This window comes from Chiloscyllium punctatum, chromosome 2 (genome assembly GCF_047496795.1).
Source record: "Chiloscyllium punctatum isolate Juve2018m chromosome 2, sChiPun1.3, whole genome shotgun sequence".
Classification (NCBI taxonomy): domain Eukaryota; kingdom Metazoa; phylum Chordata; class Chondrichthyes; order Orectolobiformes; family Hemiscylliidae; genus Chiloscyllium; species Chiloscyllium punctatum.
This window is the reverse complement of record NC_092740.1, coordinates 132277045-132291220: the sequence shown is the minus strand read 5'-3', so window position 1 is coordinate 132291220 and position 14176 is coordinate 132277045. Positions and strand designations below refer to the sequence as shown.

The 14176-nt window shown below is 40.0% G+C and overlaps 1 protein-coding gene across 4 annotated transcripts in view; it reads right to left on the bottom strand.

Annotated features, from left to right (window-relative positions):
- Positions 1–14176, bottom strand: part of cntln (centlein, centrosomal protein) — a 461183-nt gene that overhangs the window by 243604 nt on the left and 203403 nt on the right. For all 4 annotated transcript variants that reach the window (XM_072589059.1, XM_072589060.1, XM_072589058.1 and 1 more), the window contains one exon: positions 5311–5411. In XM_072589059.1, the coding sequence (XP_072445160.1) occupies positions 5311–5411 (101 nt within the window). The remainder of the gene's footprint in view (positions 1–5310; positions 5412–14176) is intronic.

Genomic DNA, 14176 nt, shown 5'->3' with positions numbered 1-14176 from the left:
AGGACTCTGGGAAGCACCCAGGATCAGAGGAACCTTGGTCTGTATGTCTATCAGTTCCTTAAGGTAGCAGGACAGGTAGATAAAGTGGTTAAGATGACACATGGGATTCCAGCCTTTCTTAACTTATGTATAGAGTTTAAGACCATAAAGTATATAGACCATTCAGCCCATTGAACTTCTCTGCCATTTGATCAAGACTAATTTGTTTCTCAGCCCCATTCTCCTGCCTTCTCCCTCTAACTCTTGATCCCCTACTAATCAAGAACCTATCTAGCCTGTCTTAGATGCACGCAATGACTTGACCTCCACGGCCTTTTGCGGCAGAGTCCCAAAACTTAACCCCCCTCTGGCTGAAGAAATTCCTCCTCATCTTAGTTCCAAGGAATTGTTCCTTCACTCTGTGCCTGCGGATCCTCGAGTCTCCTACTCGGAGAAACATCTTCGCCACATCCACACTATCCAGGCGTTTCATTATTCTGTGAATTTCAATCAAATCACCCCACAGCGAATACAGATGCAGAGTTTTCAACCGCTTCTTAAATGACAAGCCCTTGATCTCTGGGGTCATTCTTGTGAATCTCATCTTTCCTTAGATTCAGGGCCTAAACTGCTCACAACATTCTGAATACAGTCTGACCAGATTCTATAGAGCCTCAGCAGTACATTTCTGTTTTTGTATTGTAGCCCTCTTGAAATAAATGCAAACATTGCATTTCCTTTCCTAACTATGAAATAAACCTGCCTGTTAACCCGAAGAGAATCCTGAACATAGGACTCACAAATCCCCTCTGTGTCTCAGATTTCCAAAACCGTTCCTTATTTAGAAAATAGTCCACACCTCTACTCTTCCTGACAAAGTACATAACCTCACAGTTTCCCATATTGTATTCCATCTGCCACTTCTTTGCCCAATCTCCTAACCTATTCAAGCCCTTCCGCAGCCTCACTGCCTTCTCAATACTACCTGTCCCTCCACCTATATCTGTGTCATCTTCAAACTTAGAATAATGGCCTCAGTTCCTTTGTCCAGATCGTCAACAAACAATGTGAAATAACAAAAATGATCCCTGTGGAACTCCACTCGTGCCATCCTGGAAAATACTCCTTCATCCACACTCTCTGCCTTCTACCAATCAGCCAATGTTCTATCTATGTCAGTTCTCTGTCCCTCACATCATGGGCTCTTATCTTATTTTGCAGCCTTCTGTGCAGCACCTTGTCATAGGCCTTCTGGAAATTCTAATATATCACATCCACTGGTTCTGCCTTGTCTAACTTACTTGCTACTTCCTCAAATAATTCTAACTGATTTATCATGCATGACCTCCCTTTGAAAAAGCCATGCCAATACAACTCTGTTTGGCCATTGTTGTCCAGTCTCCTGTTAAAACAATTTAGACAACTCCGACCAAAATGTTATGAATGAACTTGCCCAGCTGTCTCATAATCCCGAAGCAGTCAAATCAATATGAACACAAGCCAGTACTAACATAGAACATAGAACAAAACAGCACAGTACATGCCCTTTGGTCCTTGATGTTGTGCCAACCTTTTATCCCAAAATGAGATCAAACTAACCCACATGCCCTTCATTTTACTAACATCCAATAGCCGCTGAAATACCTCCAATGTATCTGACTCTATTACCACCTCTGGCAGCGCATCCCATGCACCTACCACTCTCTGTGTAAAGAACCAATCTCGGATTTCTCCCCTAAACCTTCCTCCAATTACCTTAAAATTATGCCCCCTTGTGACAGCCATTTCTGCCCAGGGAAAAGTCTCTGACTATTTGCTCTATCTATGCCTCTCATCATCTTGTACACCTCTATCAAGTTGCCTCTCACCCTTCTTCGCTCAATGAGAAAAGCCTTAGCTCCCTCAACGTTTCTTCATAGGACATGCCCTCCAATCCAGGCAGCATCCCTGGTAAATCTCCTCTGCACCCTCTCGAAAGCTTCCACATCCATCCCATAATGAGGTGACCAGAACTGAAACAAGATGCCAAGTGTGATCTAACCAGGGCTCTATAGAGCTGCAGCACAACCTCGCAGCTCTGAAACTCAATTCTGCTAATGAAAGCCAACTCATCATAAACCTTCTTAACAACCCCATTAACTTGTGTGGCAACTTTGAAGGATCCATTTTCATGGACCCCGAGATCCTTCTGTTCCTCCACACTGCCAAGGATCCTGCTTTTAACTCTGTACTCTGCATTCAAATCAGACCTTCCAAAATCAATCACTTCACGCTTTTCCAGGTCAAAGTCCATCTGCCGCTTATCAGCCCAATTCTTCCATTCTGTCAATGTCCCTTTGCAACCTACAACAGCCCTCCACACTGTCCACCGCTCCACCAACCTTTTGTGTCATCGAATACAAAACACCAGTATAAAACACTCCCAACTTTATTAGGAACAAAGTTACAATAATCTTTAATACTAAACTAATCTTTAATACTATCTGGTCCCTTAAGATTACAATACTTCCCAAGTCTCTTGTAGACTGACACTGTTGCTCTCTCTCTCTGGCTCTGCAAAGGTGCTTTCTTCATCTTTTTCTGGATGGTCAGCTGGCCTTGGCAGAAGGCCTCAGACAATTCCAAGAGTAGTTTCAAGAGAGAAGTGTGCAAGTGAATCCTGCTTTTATACCTTGTAGATGGTTTTCCGGTGCCTTTCTGTCTGGGCTCTCCTTTGTTTAGTGGGTAATTTGTTATCCGTCCAGAAAAACTGTTGCCATTTATACTAATGTCATTAGCAACTGGCTGCTGTGTTTGCACTATGTCTGATGTATATGTTTTGTGATTTCAGTGTTTTACTTAGCCAGTGTATTCAGCATTCCTTTCTGTGTGGCCAAGTTAGCAACCTTTCTGTGTTTTAGCAGCCAGGAGACTGTACTTCCAAGCACTCTACAATCTCATCCTTAATAATGGACTCTAAGATCTTAGCAATGACCAAGGTCAGGCTAACTGGCCTATAGTTTCCTATCTGTTGCCTCCTGTTGCACCAAGGTGGTGCTGGACCCACGTAAAACAGTTAGACCACATTTACACCATTATGTGCAGTTGTGGAATCCACATTATAGGAGGGATATAATTGCATTGGTGAGAGTGCAAAGAAGATTGTCTGTACTGGAGAGTTTTAGTTATGAAGAGATATTGGATATACTGTGGTTGTTTTCTTGGAGTCAGAGACAAAGGGGGACATGATAGAGATGTATAAAATTGTGACGGGCACCAACAGTGTAGATGAGTAGGAACCTTCCCCCTGGTGGAGGCATCAATAATCAGGGGCTATAGATTTAAGGTAACAGGAGGTTCAGAGGGGAATGTAACAATTATTTTTTTCACCCAGAGGATGATGGGAATCTGGAACTCATTGCCTGGGTTAAAATACTGAAACTCTCATAACATTTAAGAAGAATGTAGATGCATACTTGCGATGCCACGACATAGAAGGATGTAGGCCAAGTGCCAGAAAATGGGATTAGAGTAGTTAGATGGGTTTCTTTTGACCAGTGCAGACTTAATAGTCCAAAGGTTAATGTGTGACCTCTGTGACTTTATGACTCAATAAAAGTTGTGATTCGAAGAAGCCCATCATCTTAGCTCTCAGGGCATCACTGCAGCAGACCGACAGCACAGTATGCAAGGCAGGATTACCTTCAAACTTCTTCAATAACCTTCCATCTATCACAAGGTCAGATATGCTGATGATCACGCAACATTCAGTTGCATTCCCAAATCCTCTGATACTAGCACAGTCATGCCCACATGCAGCAAGTAAAAGCAAAATACTGCAGATATTGGGAATCTGAAATTAAAGCAGAAAGAGCTGGAGAGATTCACCAGCTTTGGCGCCATCTGTGAAGAGAGATACAGTTAGTTAGCATTTTCATCCAATGTAATTATTCTTCGGACCTGATGCAAGACCTGGACAGCAATCAGGTTTAAGCTGATAGGTGGTAAGTAGTATTTCTACCACAAAAGTACCAGGACATGACCAACTCCAACAAGAGAAATCTAACTACCACTTCTTGATATTAAACATCACCAGCAAAAAAAAACCTGGACCAGTATAGGAACTGTGTTAGATACTGCAAATTTGTTTCCCTGAGTTGGGAAACCAGAAAAAGAAGGAACAGCCTCAGGAAAAATGGTAGGTCATTTAGGTTTGAAATGAGGAGAAATCTCTTCACTCAAACTGTTGCAAAATTTGGGAATCATCACTCTCTAAGGTTTGTAGATGTTCCATCACTGTGCATACTTAAGACTGAGGCACAGAAAAATTCTGCAGCGTTCTAAACAAGACTCAGATCAGACTTGAAATGTTCATTCTGCTTCTCCCTCCACAGATGCTATTAAATCTGCTGAGTTTCTCCAACAATTTCTGCATATATTTCAGACAAACTTGTGGTACCGTAGGGAATCAAAGGACATGGGGAGCAGGTGGAAAAATGGAGTTAAAGCTAACAGTCAGCCATGATCATACTGAAAGGCAGGACAAGCTTAATGTGCCAAGTGGTCTTTGCCGGCTCCTACTTCTTATGTGACTATAAAAGCAAGTCAGAAACTGAGTATTCTGCTGCAAGTGACTCAACACCACCTTCCAAAACTTCTCTCCTGTATGCAAGGTATAGGTCAGAAGGAGTACAATACACTTACCTGGATGGATATCGCTCCAAAGTGCTCAAGAAGATCAACATAATCGAAATTAAAACAGCCAGCAAGGTGGCCACACAAACCACCACCATAATTGCTTACTCCCTTCATAAAGCCAGTGCATCCACTGCACTGTATATCACTTACAAGATGCATTACAAAGACTTACCAAAGCCCAGTCAAATATAGTTTGTCTATTTCACTTAGAAAACCCATGCCAAAGCCTGGAGATGCATGGGAATGCCACTATTTCCAAGGTCCTCTGAAAATCACACATCAATCTGACTTGGAAAATGTCACTGTTTATCATCACTGGGTTAAAATACTGAAACTCGCTCCGTAACATCACAATGGGAGTATCGTCAACACATGGACTGCAGTAGTTCAAGAAGGCAGCCGACCACCACCTTCTAGCCTAAGCAACAAATACCGACTCAGCCAGCAACATCAATAAATGTTTAAAATGCAATTAGTTGACTAAACAGCAGTGTTACACAAGTCAGCCACCCTATTAGATCCCATTATTTCAAATACCTACTACAAAGGTTTAGACACCAAGAGGTTGTAAACAATATATGATGATGCAATGGTGTAATTTAAATACATGAATATCAAATAATTCAAATTCTTGAACTCTATTCTGATCCCCACCTTCTCGCTCTCGCTGCAGGCATATGGATAGTTCTTGAATGGTAACTTTGTCCGTAGCAGACTGCACCCTCAACTGGTCCAGCTCTTCACCAAGGTTCATACTGCAAGATGACAAAGAGATCTGTTTCTTAGCAGTCGTAAAAACAGCTCCCAAATACTAAAGCATAAAACTAAGGTCTACCTGTGACTTGAAACAAAATCAAACGAATAAGAACATGCACAATAGGAAAATAACTGAATAGCTGATCATTGATTGTGAATACAAAGAGCTAAAACTGAAAAGTTTCTCAATATTAAAAAGAACAGCTGATTTACAAAGAAATAACATTTGACCATTTTCATACCAATCACATCTAGAAATGTTTCATAAATGGAAACCGTTATGCTTGCAAGTATAATTCCCATTATTTAGCAGAATTATGGGGTAATGTATTTGAGGACAAACAATACAAGGAAATACATAATAATGGAAAGATTCTGAGAAGTGTACAGGAAATGAAACATACTGGAATGCTTTCCAAAGATCACTAAAGATAACTAGACAGGTACAGAGGCAAGTCAAATTAGGCACACGGATATTCTTTATTGGCTGTAGCATAACAGTATAAAAGCAGGGAGGTTATGCTCGAACCATATGAAACCCATTAGACCACAGATGGAATACTATGTACAGTTAAGACTACTATGATACAAAAAGGATGTGATTACATAGGATAGGGTTTACAAGTGATTTATGAGAATTCTTTTGGAAATTAAGAATGTTAGCTATGAGCAAAGCTTGATTAGACAGGGGGTGTATTCTATGAAGGGCTCCTGCCCGAAATGTCGATATTCCTGCTCCTCGGATGCTGCCAGTCCTGCTGTGCTTTTCCAGCACCACTCTAATCTTGATTCTGATCTCCAGCATCCGCAGTCCTCACTTTTTCCTAGTGTATTCTGTGAAACTGAGGGGGTTAAAGGAAGATGTAAAATTCAGGTGTATAAAAATATGAGGTCCTAGAGTGAGGTTAGACAGGTCAATAATCAGAGGATTTAAAGTAATTGGTAAATGATTAAAGGGAACATTGAAGAGGTTTTTTTCACTGTCTGAAAGGTTTGTGGAGGTAGAAACCCTCATCACACATATAAATTATTTGGATATGCACCTGACATGTGGTAACCAACAGGGCATTTTACTAACCTAAATAGTAGCATTAAACTGGATAACATTTCTCTGCCAATAAGGTTCAATAGCTGGCCTCCACCTGAATCATAAACATTTCTATTCCAAACATCTTATCAGAATGGCATTTGCATACTCAAAAATTAAAAATATCACTTTGAGGCCAATCTGACATATTTCCTCCATTAAACATAGCTGAGAAGACATGAAATTGAAACTTTTAAAATGTTAACTGCTCCATCTGCATCTTCAAGCAAGTCAAATGTCCAACCAATCAGTGCACTCTTATTATTCTGTATAATTCCATATGTGTTCTTTCCTTCCTAAGCTTGGTTTTCTTGCATTTCAATTCTGATGAGTGGAAGTCAAAATGTCTCTTTCTAACAATGTTCTAAGTTCTGCACTACCAAAATCTTATTTCGTTAAACTTACTTAGTCACCATATTTTTCACTGGCAGGGTATTTTTCAAAGGGAGCATGAACAAAACTTTATGCATGCACAATTAGAATGTTTTGGCAGTGTCAGCTGACACAGCCTATTGTCAGTCATCAGCAATCACTTATTAACAGGTCCACTCAGGAAATTCTATGTCAGTGATCATGGGTTCTGTGGGTCCTTGCACCCAATCTGAGAGCTGCATCTCTCACTATTGGTGTTGCTAGGCATTTCCATAAGTGTGATCTGTCTTTGGACTTGAAATCACTGGCATTCCTTTCTGAGGCTCCTTTTTGGTTCCTTCTATCTCCAAGAGATATTCTCAAAAATTGTGTCCCTCCACACAGGAGGTTTCTCCATGCTAGTTTATTCTGAGTGAGGGCCTGCCTTGCATTAAATGTCAATGTTGAACTTTTTGAGCTAAGTCTTTAGGGAATCTTTAAAATGCTTTCTTATCCCTTCTCTTGTTTGAGTGTCTTCCATGGTCTGGACACAGAAAATTTGTGTTGGCACAGATCTCAGGTATCCTAGACATGTACCCAGCCCAGCAAACTTGGTTTTGAATTATCATGGCCCTGATGTTGATGCCACTGGTGCCTTCAATGATGCTAATGTCAGTATTCCTGTCCTCCCAGCTGATGCTGAGAATCCATCTCAAACATCATTAATAGTATTTTTTGAGGGCTTTGAGGTGGTGTCTATACATAGTCCAAGTTTCTGAGACATATCAAACAGCTGGAAGGATGACTGCGTTATACATAAGGTTCTCAGCGTCACCATGAATGTGGTTGTCATTGAAGACTCTCATCCTTCAGCGCAAAAAGATGACATTCATGGATAGCATGTTGGACCTCCACTTCAATATCAGCCTTAGCTGAGATGTGGCTCCCAGGTAAGGTAAATATTCCACATTTGGGAGAATTTTTCCATTGATTTCAATGGAAGGAAAGACTGGAATTTTGACTGGGAATGGGGTGGTAAAGGACTTGAGTGCTTTGAAGTTGAGGCTTAGACCAATTCTTTCGGATGCTTCTGTGAAGGCTTTAAGTGAGGCTTGAAAATTTTCTTCCAAAAGAATACAGACAGCATTGTCATCTGCATACCAAAGTTGCATGAGAGATGTCAGTGTCGTTTTCTTCTTGGATTTCAAATGGTTGCGGCAAGATACAAGCAAGGTACTGTTCATACCCTTCCAATCTGTCCTTATAAAACTCAAACCAAAAGTGATTCCGTAATTGGACAATGTTTGCTAAATAATCCCGACTGTGTGAACAAATATGCTGAAAACCAATTTAAGATTCACTAAATCGACGAGAAGATACATATATTAAGACACAATACCCTATCATTGCAGACAGCCTATTTTTGTATTATCTACTAAATACTAGACAATTTATGATATCGACATTTGCATTCTGAGGTACGTATTGACAAACTGACCTTGTGTATTTCAGTGGATAGAAAATCACAGGTGATCACATGCCCAAATTCCAATATGTGTGGGAGACTCTGGGCTTCCAACACACACTTGTATCTTGACCCCTAATAAGACTGCATGGGCAGAAATTAAACTGCTAAATTGATAAAGAATTTATATAAATGATTTGGATGTGAATATAGGAGGTATGGTTAGGAAGTTTGCAGATGACACCAAAATAGATGGAGTAGTGTTCAGTGAAAAAGGTTATCTCAGTGAACAAAGGGACCTTGATCAGATAAACCAATGGGTTGAGGAATGACAGATGGAGATTAACTTAGATAAATATGAGTTGTTGCATTTTGTGAAGGCAGGACTTATACACTTAATGATAGGGCCCTGAGGAGTGTTGCTGAACAAAGACACCTAGTGGAGCAGGTGCATTGTTCCTCAAAGGCAGAGTCGCAGGTAGACAGGGTGGTGAAGAATACATTAGGCATGCTCGCCATTATTGGTTAGTGCATTGAGTATAGGAGTTGTGAGGTCATACTGTGGGTGTACAGGACACTTTTAGAATACTGCTTTTAATTCTGGCTCCCTCCTATAGGATAAATGTTGTTAAACTCAAAAGGGTTGCCAGGATTAGATGGTTTGACCTAAAGGGAGAGGCTGAATAGGCGGGGACTTTTTTCCTGGTGTAGCCGAGGCTGAGGGGTGACATTATAGAGGTTTATAAAATCATGAGGGGCATGGATAATGTGAATAGTCCAGATCTTTTTTTCTGAGGATAGGGGAGTCCAAAACCAGAGGGCACAGGTTTAAAGTGAGAGAGAAAAGATTTAAAAGGGACCTGAGGGGCAACCCTTTCACGCAGAGGGTGATGCATTTATGGAACTAGCTGCCAGAGCAGGTGGTGGAGGCAGGTACAATTACATTTAAAAGGCATCTGAATGAGTATATGAATAGGAATGGGTTAGAGGAATATGGGCCAAATGCTGGCATATAGGACTAGATCAGTTTACAGTATCTGGTCAGCGCAGATGAGTTGGACCAAAGGGTCTGTTTCCATGCTGTAAATCTCTGCGATTCTATGACACTATAATCACCAATAAATTCATGTCATTGCTAATTTTGAACAATGGTTGTTATGTTTCTTCACCATGTTGTCCAAGACATCATAGCCAGGAGGACTGAGAAACCTGGTGCTAGAATAAAATTATTCTCAAGCAGTGAGTGAAATGGAAGCTGGCTCTGTTTTAAATCTCAACAATTGTTCAGATAACCTCAGTTCAAGGAACCTTAAGTTCTTATCCAAATTGTGCTGGAATAGCATAGTATACAAAATAAAAATATATATGGCATGGCTGATATTTTTGGTACATGCTCCCATTCTGATAATTTTTAAAATGATGGTAATCAATGCGGAAAATATTTTACAAGGTTTTAAAGATCTTTTAGACTCTATGCTTGCAAATAGACTTCATATTCTCAATATCATAGTTATTTCCCATACACAGGCCACATTATTCAGATGCTGCTCAATTTCATGACCACAAGTGACAGACCAAACGTTGTGTGTGAAACCATACGAATTCCTGCACATTTATTGACCAGTGAAGATAAGCTTGCCGTAGACAGAAGTATTTTCAAATATCCTTTCATGCCTTAATGGGCTCCATTCTACATTAAACCTTACCTTTGAAATGAAGCAGGCAAATGAGCTCCCCTTGCTTGATGTCCTAGTTGAGAAATCGGCTGGAATTACATCTATTACAAGTCAATCCTCACTGGTCAATGTACACATTAGGTTTCCTCTGGGTCTACAAGCTCAACATTTGGCCTGAGCAGAAACCTTGTAAATAAAGCACAAGCCATTTTTTCACTGCTTGATACTGAAATAGGGCACATCAAAGCTTTCCTGCAGGAGAATAGCTCCTCTGATCAGATAATCTCCCACTGTATTTCATACAAAGTTACGAACAGACTTAAGGCCATCACATTTGGTCCTGAAAAGTGCCTGGTCTCCCTCACATTAATGTGTAGAGGAAAGTATCCCAAACATTTGAACAACAGATGAAACTGTTTCACATTGCTACTATACTCCAGCAATACAGATTATATTCACCACTAACAAGATGCTGCTGTCAAGCCAAAAGGCCATTCTACCTCTCACACAGACATGTAATATGTGATATGAATTTCACTGCTGATTGATGTGAGGAATTTAGGCTGTCCATCCCATGTTTGATACAGTATATTCCTTCAGCAGTTGTAATAAGTAAGATACAGATAAAACCTGATCAGTCTATCCTTATAAAACTCAAAATCCATGTGATTCTTTGATTGGATAAAACTTATTAAATAATCCAGAACGTATGAAGAATTATACTGACAATCAAGTTAAAATTAATGAAATAAACTCAAAGCTACATATATTAGGACACAGTACCTTGTTCTTTGTAGACAAACAGCAAACTGAACAAAACAGGTGACAGACATTCTCTGGTTCATTTCTCAGGATAAAAGCTAGACCAGTTGAGTCAACCTGTCTTGCTTAACTATCAATGAAAGCTTGGCCACAAAACGTCAATCATCATCCAACTGGTGCATTCTCTACGGCAACATCTCTACAATCAAAGTCCATGTGGTATCCAATCAGAATTCTTTTTTATACTGTATTAAAAAGGTTGCTTTCCCTTTGTATTAATAGCATGTTAAAGTCGACACAATAAGTATAAATCGAAAAGCTTTTGTCTTTTTTCAACAATTCATAAGGAAGTTTTTCTTTTGAATATTATTCACATTCATGACTCTCACCAGAATGTATCACATTGAGCATATATCGTTAAGGAGACAGACATGTTGCCTCATACTGCTCAGGTCAAATGCAAGAACTCAAATTTCAAATGATCACCACAATTGTATCATAGGAGAAAGAAATATTGATTGGTTCACTCATCTATTCTGATTATCAAGGTATGGCCGTGGAGAAACCAATAAGGAACTATAAGCTTGGATATCCTCGGACATCCCATTGTTTTCACCCAAGCAATGGTCAATCAGATTCGACTTGTCAACCCTAATCCATCTGCATCCCTTCTGTCCTGTAAACTGTACAGTTTACTTGACATTTGGCATTCTCTCATCTGTCTTGATGAGTGCAAGACAATAAACTTTGCCAACATGTCTTTCTTTTCGGCAAGATAAAGCATGTATCTGCGCACCCTACTGTCTAGTTGGAGGATACGAGCATCCAAAACCACACAATACTATACTTAGGCAGCAGTAATAACCCTACAAAACCATGCTTTTATTTCAATCTTGGTTACTTGATCAAATGTAAACAGAGATTGCAATAAATTTCAGTTCCAATATAAAATGTATTGTAAGTAGAATATTAGTATACTTAAATAATTGGCATTCTATACTTTTTAATCAATGAACAATGCACATGTTACCAGAAATATACAAATTATTGAAATATCATGGTGAAAGGTGGTTCTGACCTTTACTAAAGGTCTGCAAAAAAAAAGTACTGTGGATTCCCTTTTAAGTTGTAACTTCAGTAAAGTACAATACACTTGTACATGGAACCATCACCAAGTAATGTTACACATTTTACAAAAGTCATGCTCATAGAAGTTAGCTGTTTCACTAGACATGTTTTTCTTTAAAAAATTCTTACTTTGGACAAGGAAAATAGACAATCTCAAGAGATGCAAGCTTACCCTGGTCCCCTATGAACTGCGCATAATACTATTATAATCATGGAGCAGAAAACAGATGAGCTGATAAGATCACCAGACAGCACTTATTTCACACATACTTCAACAAAAATGTTTGGAGGGCTGGTGGGAATTCACAGTTGTAGCTCCTTGACTCAAAATCTCGGTAAGCGAAGTGTTCCAGATGCAAGGTGATCAAATTTCATTGGTGCAAGTAATGTGCTTTATTTTTAATTTTACTTACAGGCTGAATCATTTTGTCACAAATTCACACAAAGGAATGTGCAAAAAAACCCCATTTCTGTTGCTTTTCCTAAATGCTTTGAACATTTATCAGTTCTTGTGGATTAATATGTTTCCTTTTCAATGCAAACGTCTGGACAGCAGTAAAACAGGACATTTTGGCAAACATTCATTGATGTCATCAGTGGTGTGCTGCAAAAACATTTGCTCAGCCATTAAATAAGAGATGAACTTTTGTTTGAAGTATATATAGAAAAAACAATTCTATAATACTAAAATTCACAAGATTGTGCATAGGTTTTCCAATAGCATTGTGTTTTATTTTGCAACATAAAGAGTGATGAAAGAACAACTGTTAAAGTTTGTCAGCTGAAAAGAGTCAACAATGAACTCAAAACTTTAGCTCGGTTTTTCTCTGTACAGATACTGTCAGATCTGCTGCAATTCTCCATTATTTGATTTGTAAGCAATTTTTCAGCCTTGCTCAAAATTCCTAGGTAACTTTGCAATGAATGGAAGATCATTCATTATCGAAATACAGTGGATTCCTACTTCACAGGATTTCGTTCTGGGATGAAGGCACACATCAGGGCTCCTTTTGAAATATTTTAAGGACTATTTATTAATTTTTCAGGGCCATGGTTTTCACTATCACTAATTTCATTAATTGATGCAATCGCATAGTAATAATGCCTTTGCATTGTGTCGACATATGGGGATTTTGATACACTCAGAAGCAGAAGTTGAACAACTCACAAATATCTTCGACAATTATCACTGCTCCATTAAACCTAAGGCTACAACACACAAGAAAAGTATTAATTTCCTAATCATCATAGCATTTAAATTGGCACAAGAAAAATGACATAAGATAGCAACATGTGTTTTTATTTGAAAACTGACCCACACTTTAATTCAAAAAAAGCCATCACCTTAAACATTTTCTCCACTACCTGGCGAGATCGCAGCGAAATGGTTGCATTTTTGTTTCTAACACAGTCACTGCATCTCAAGTAATTTACAGAAATGTAAGACACTTGGTGAGAAGAGATAACACATAAATGCAAATCATGATGAAATGAAACTGTTCAATACTAAATTAAAATAGTGATTATAATAGCATCGACATCTTTCATTCATTTAACAGTTTAATGGGGGGGGGCTGAGAGATAAATTGGAAGGGGTGTGGCTGGGGTGGGAAGGTAGCTGGGAATGTGAAAGGCAGATGAAGGTGGGGGAGAAGATGATAGGTCGGAGAGGAGGGTGGAGCAGATAGATGGGAAAGACGATGGACAGGTCAAGAGGGCAGTGCCGAATTGGAGGCTTGGGACAGCGTTAAGGTGGGGGAGGGAAAATTAGGAAATTGGTGAAATTCACATTAATCTCGTGTGGTTGCAGGGTCCCAAGGTGGAATATGAGGCCTTCTTCCTCCAGGCGTCGGGTAGTTAGGGTTTGGCAATGGAGGAGGCCCAGGACCTGCATGTCCTTGGAGGAGTGGGAGGGGTAGTAATCATGTTCAGCCATGAGGGGTGGGGTTGGTTGGTGCAGGTGTCCCAGAGATGTCCTGAAATGACCTGGAAGTTGGCGTTGTGTCTCCTCGATGTACAGGAGACCACATCGGATGCAACAGATACAGTAGGTGACCTTTGGGGAGGTACAAGTAAATCCCAGTTGGATGTGAAAGGATCCTTTGGGGCCTTGCTCAGAGGTGAGGGGAGAGGTGTAGGCACAGTTTTGCACTTTCTGCAGTGGCAGAGGAAGGTGCGGGGAGTGGGGAGAGGATTGGTATAAGACGTGGATCTGACAAGGGAGTCGCAGAGGGTCGTTTCAGAACAATGATGGGGGGGGAGGAGATGGCGTCTCTTTGTAGGTGGCAGAAGTGG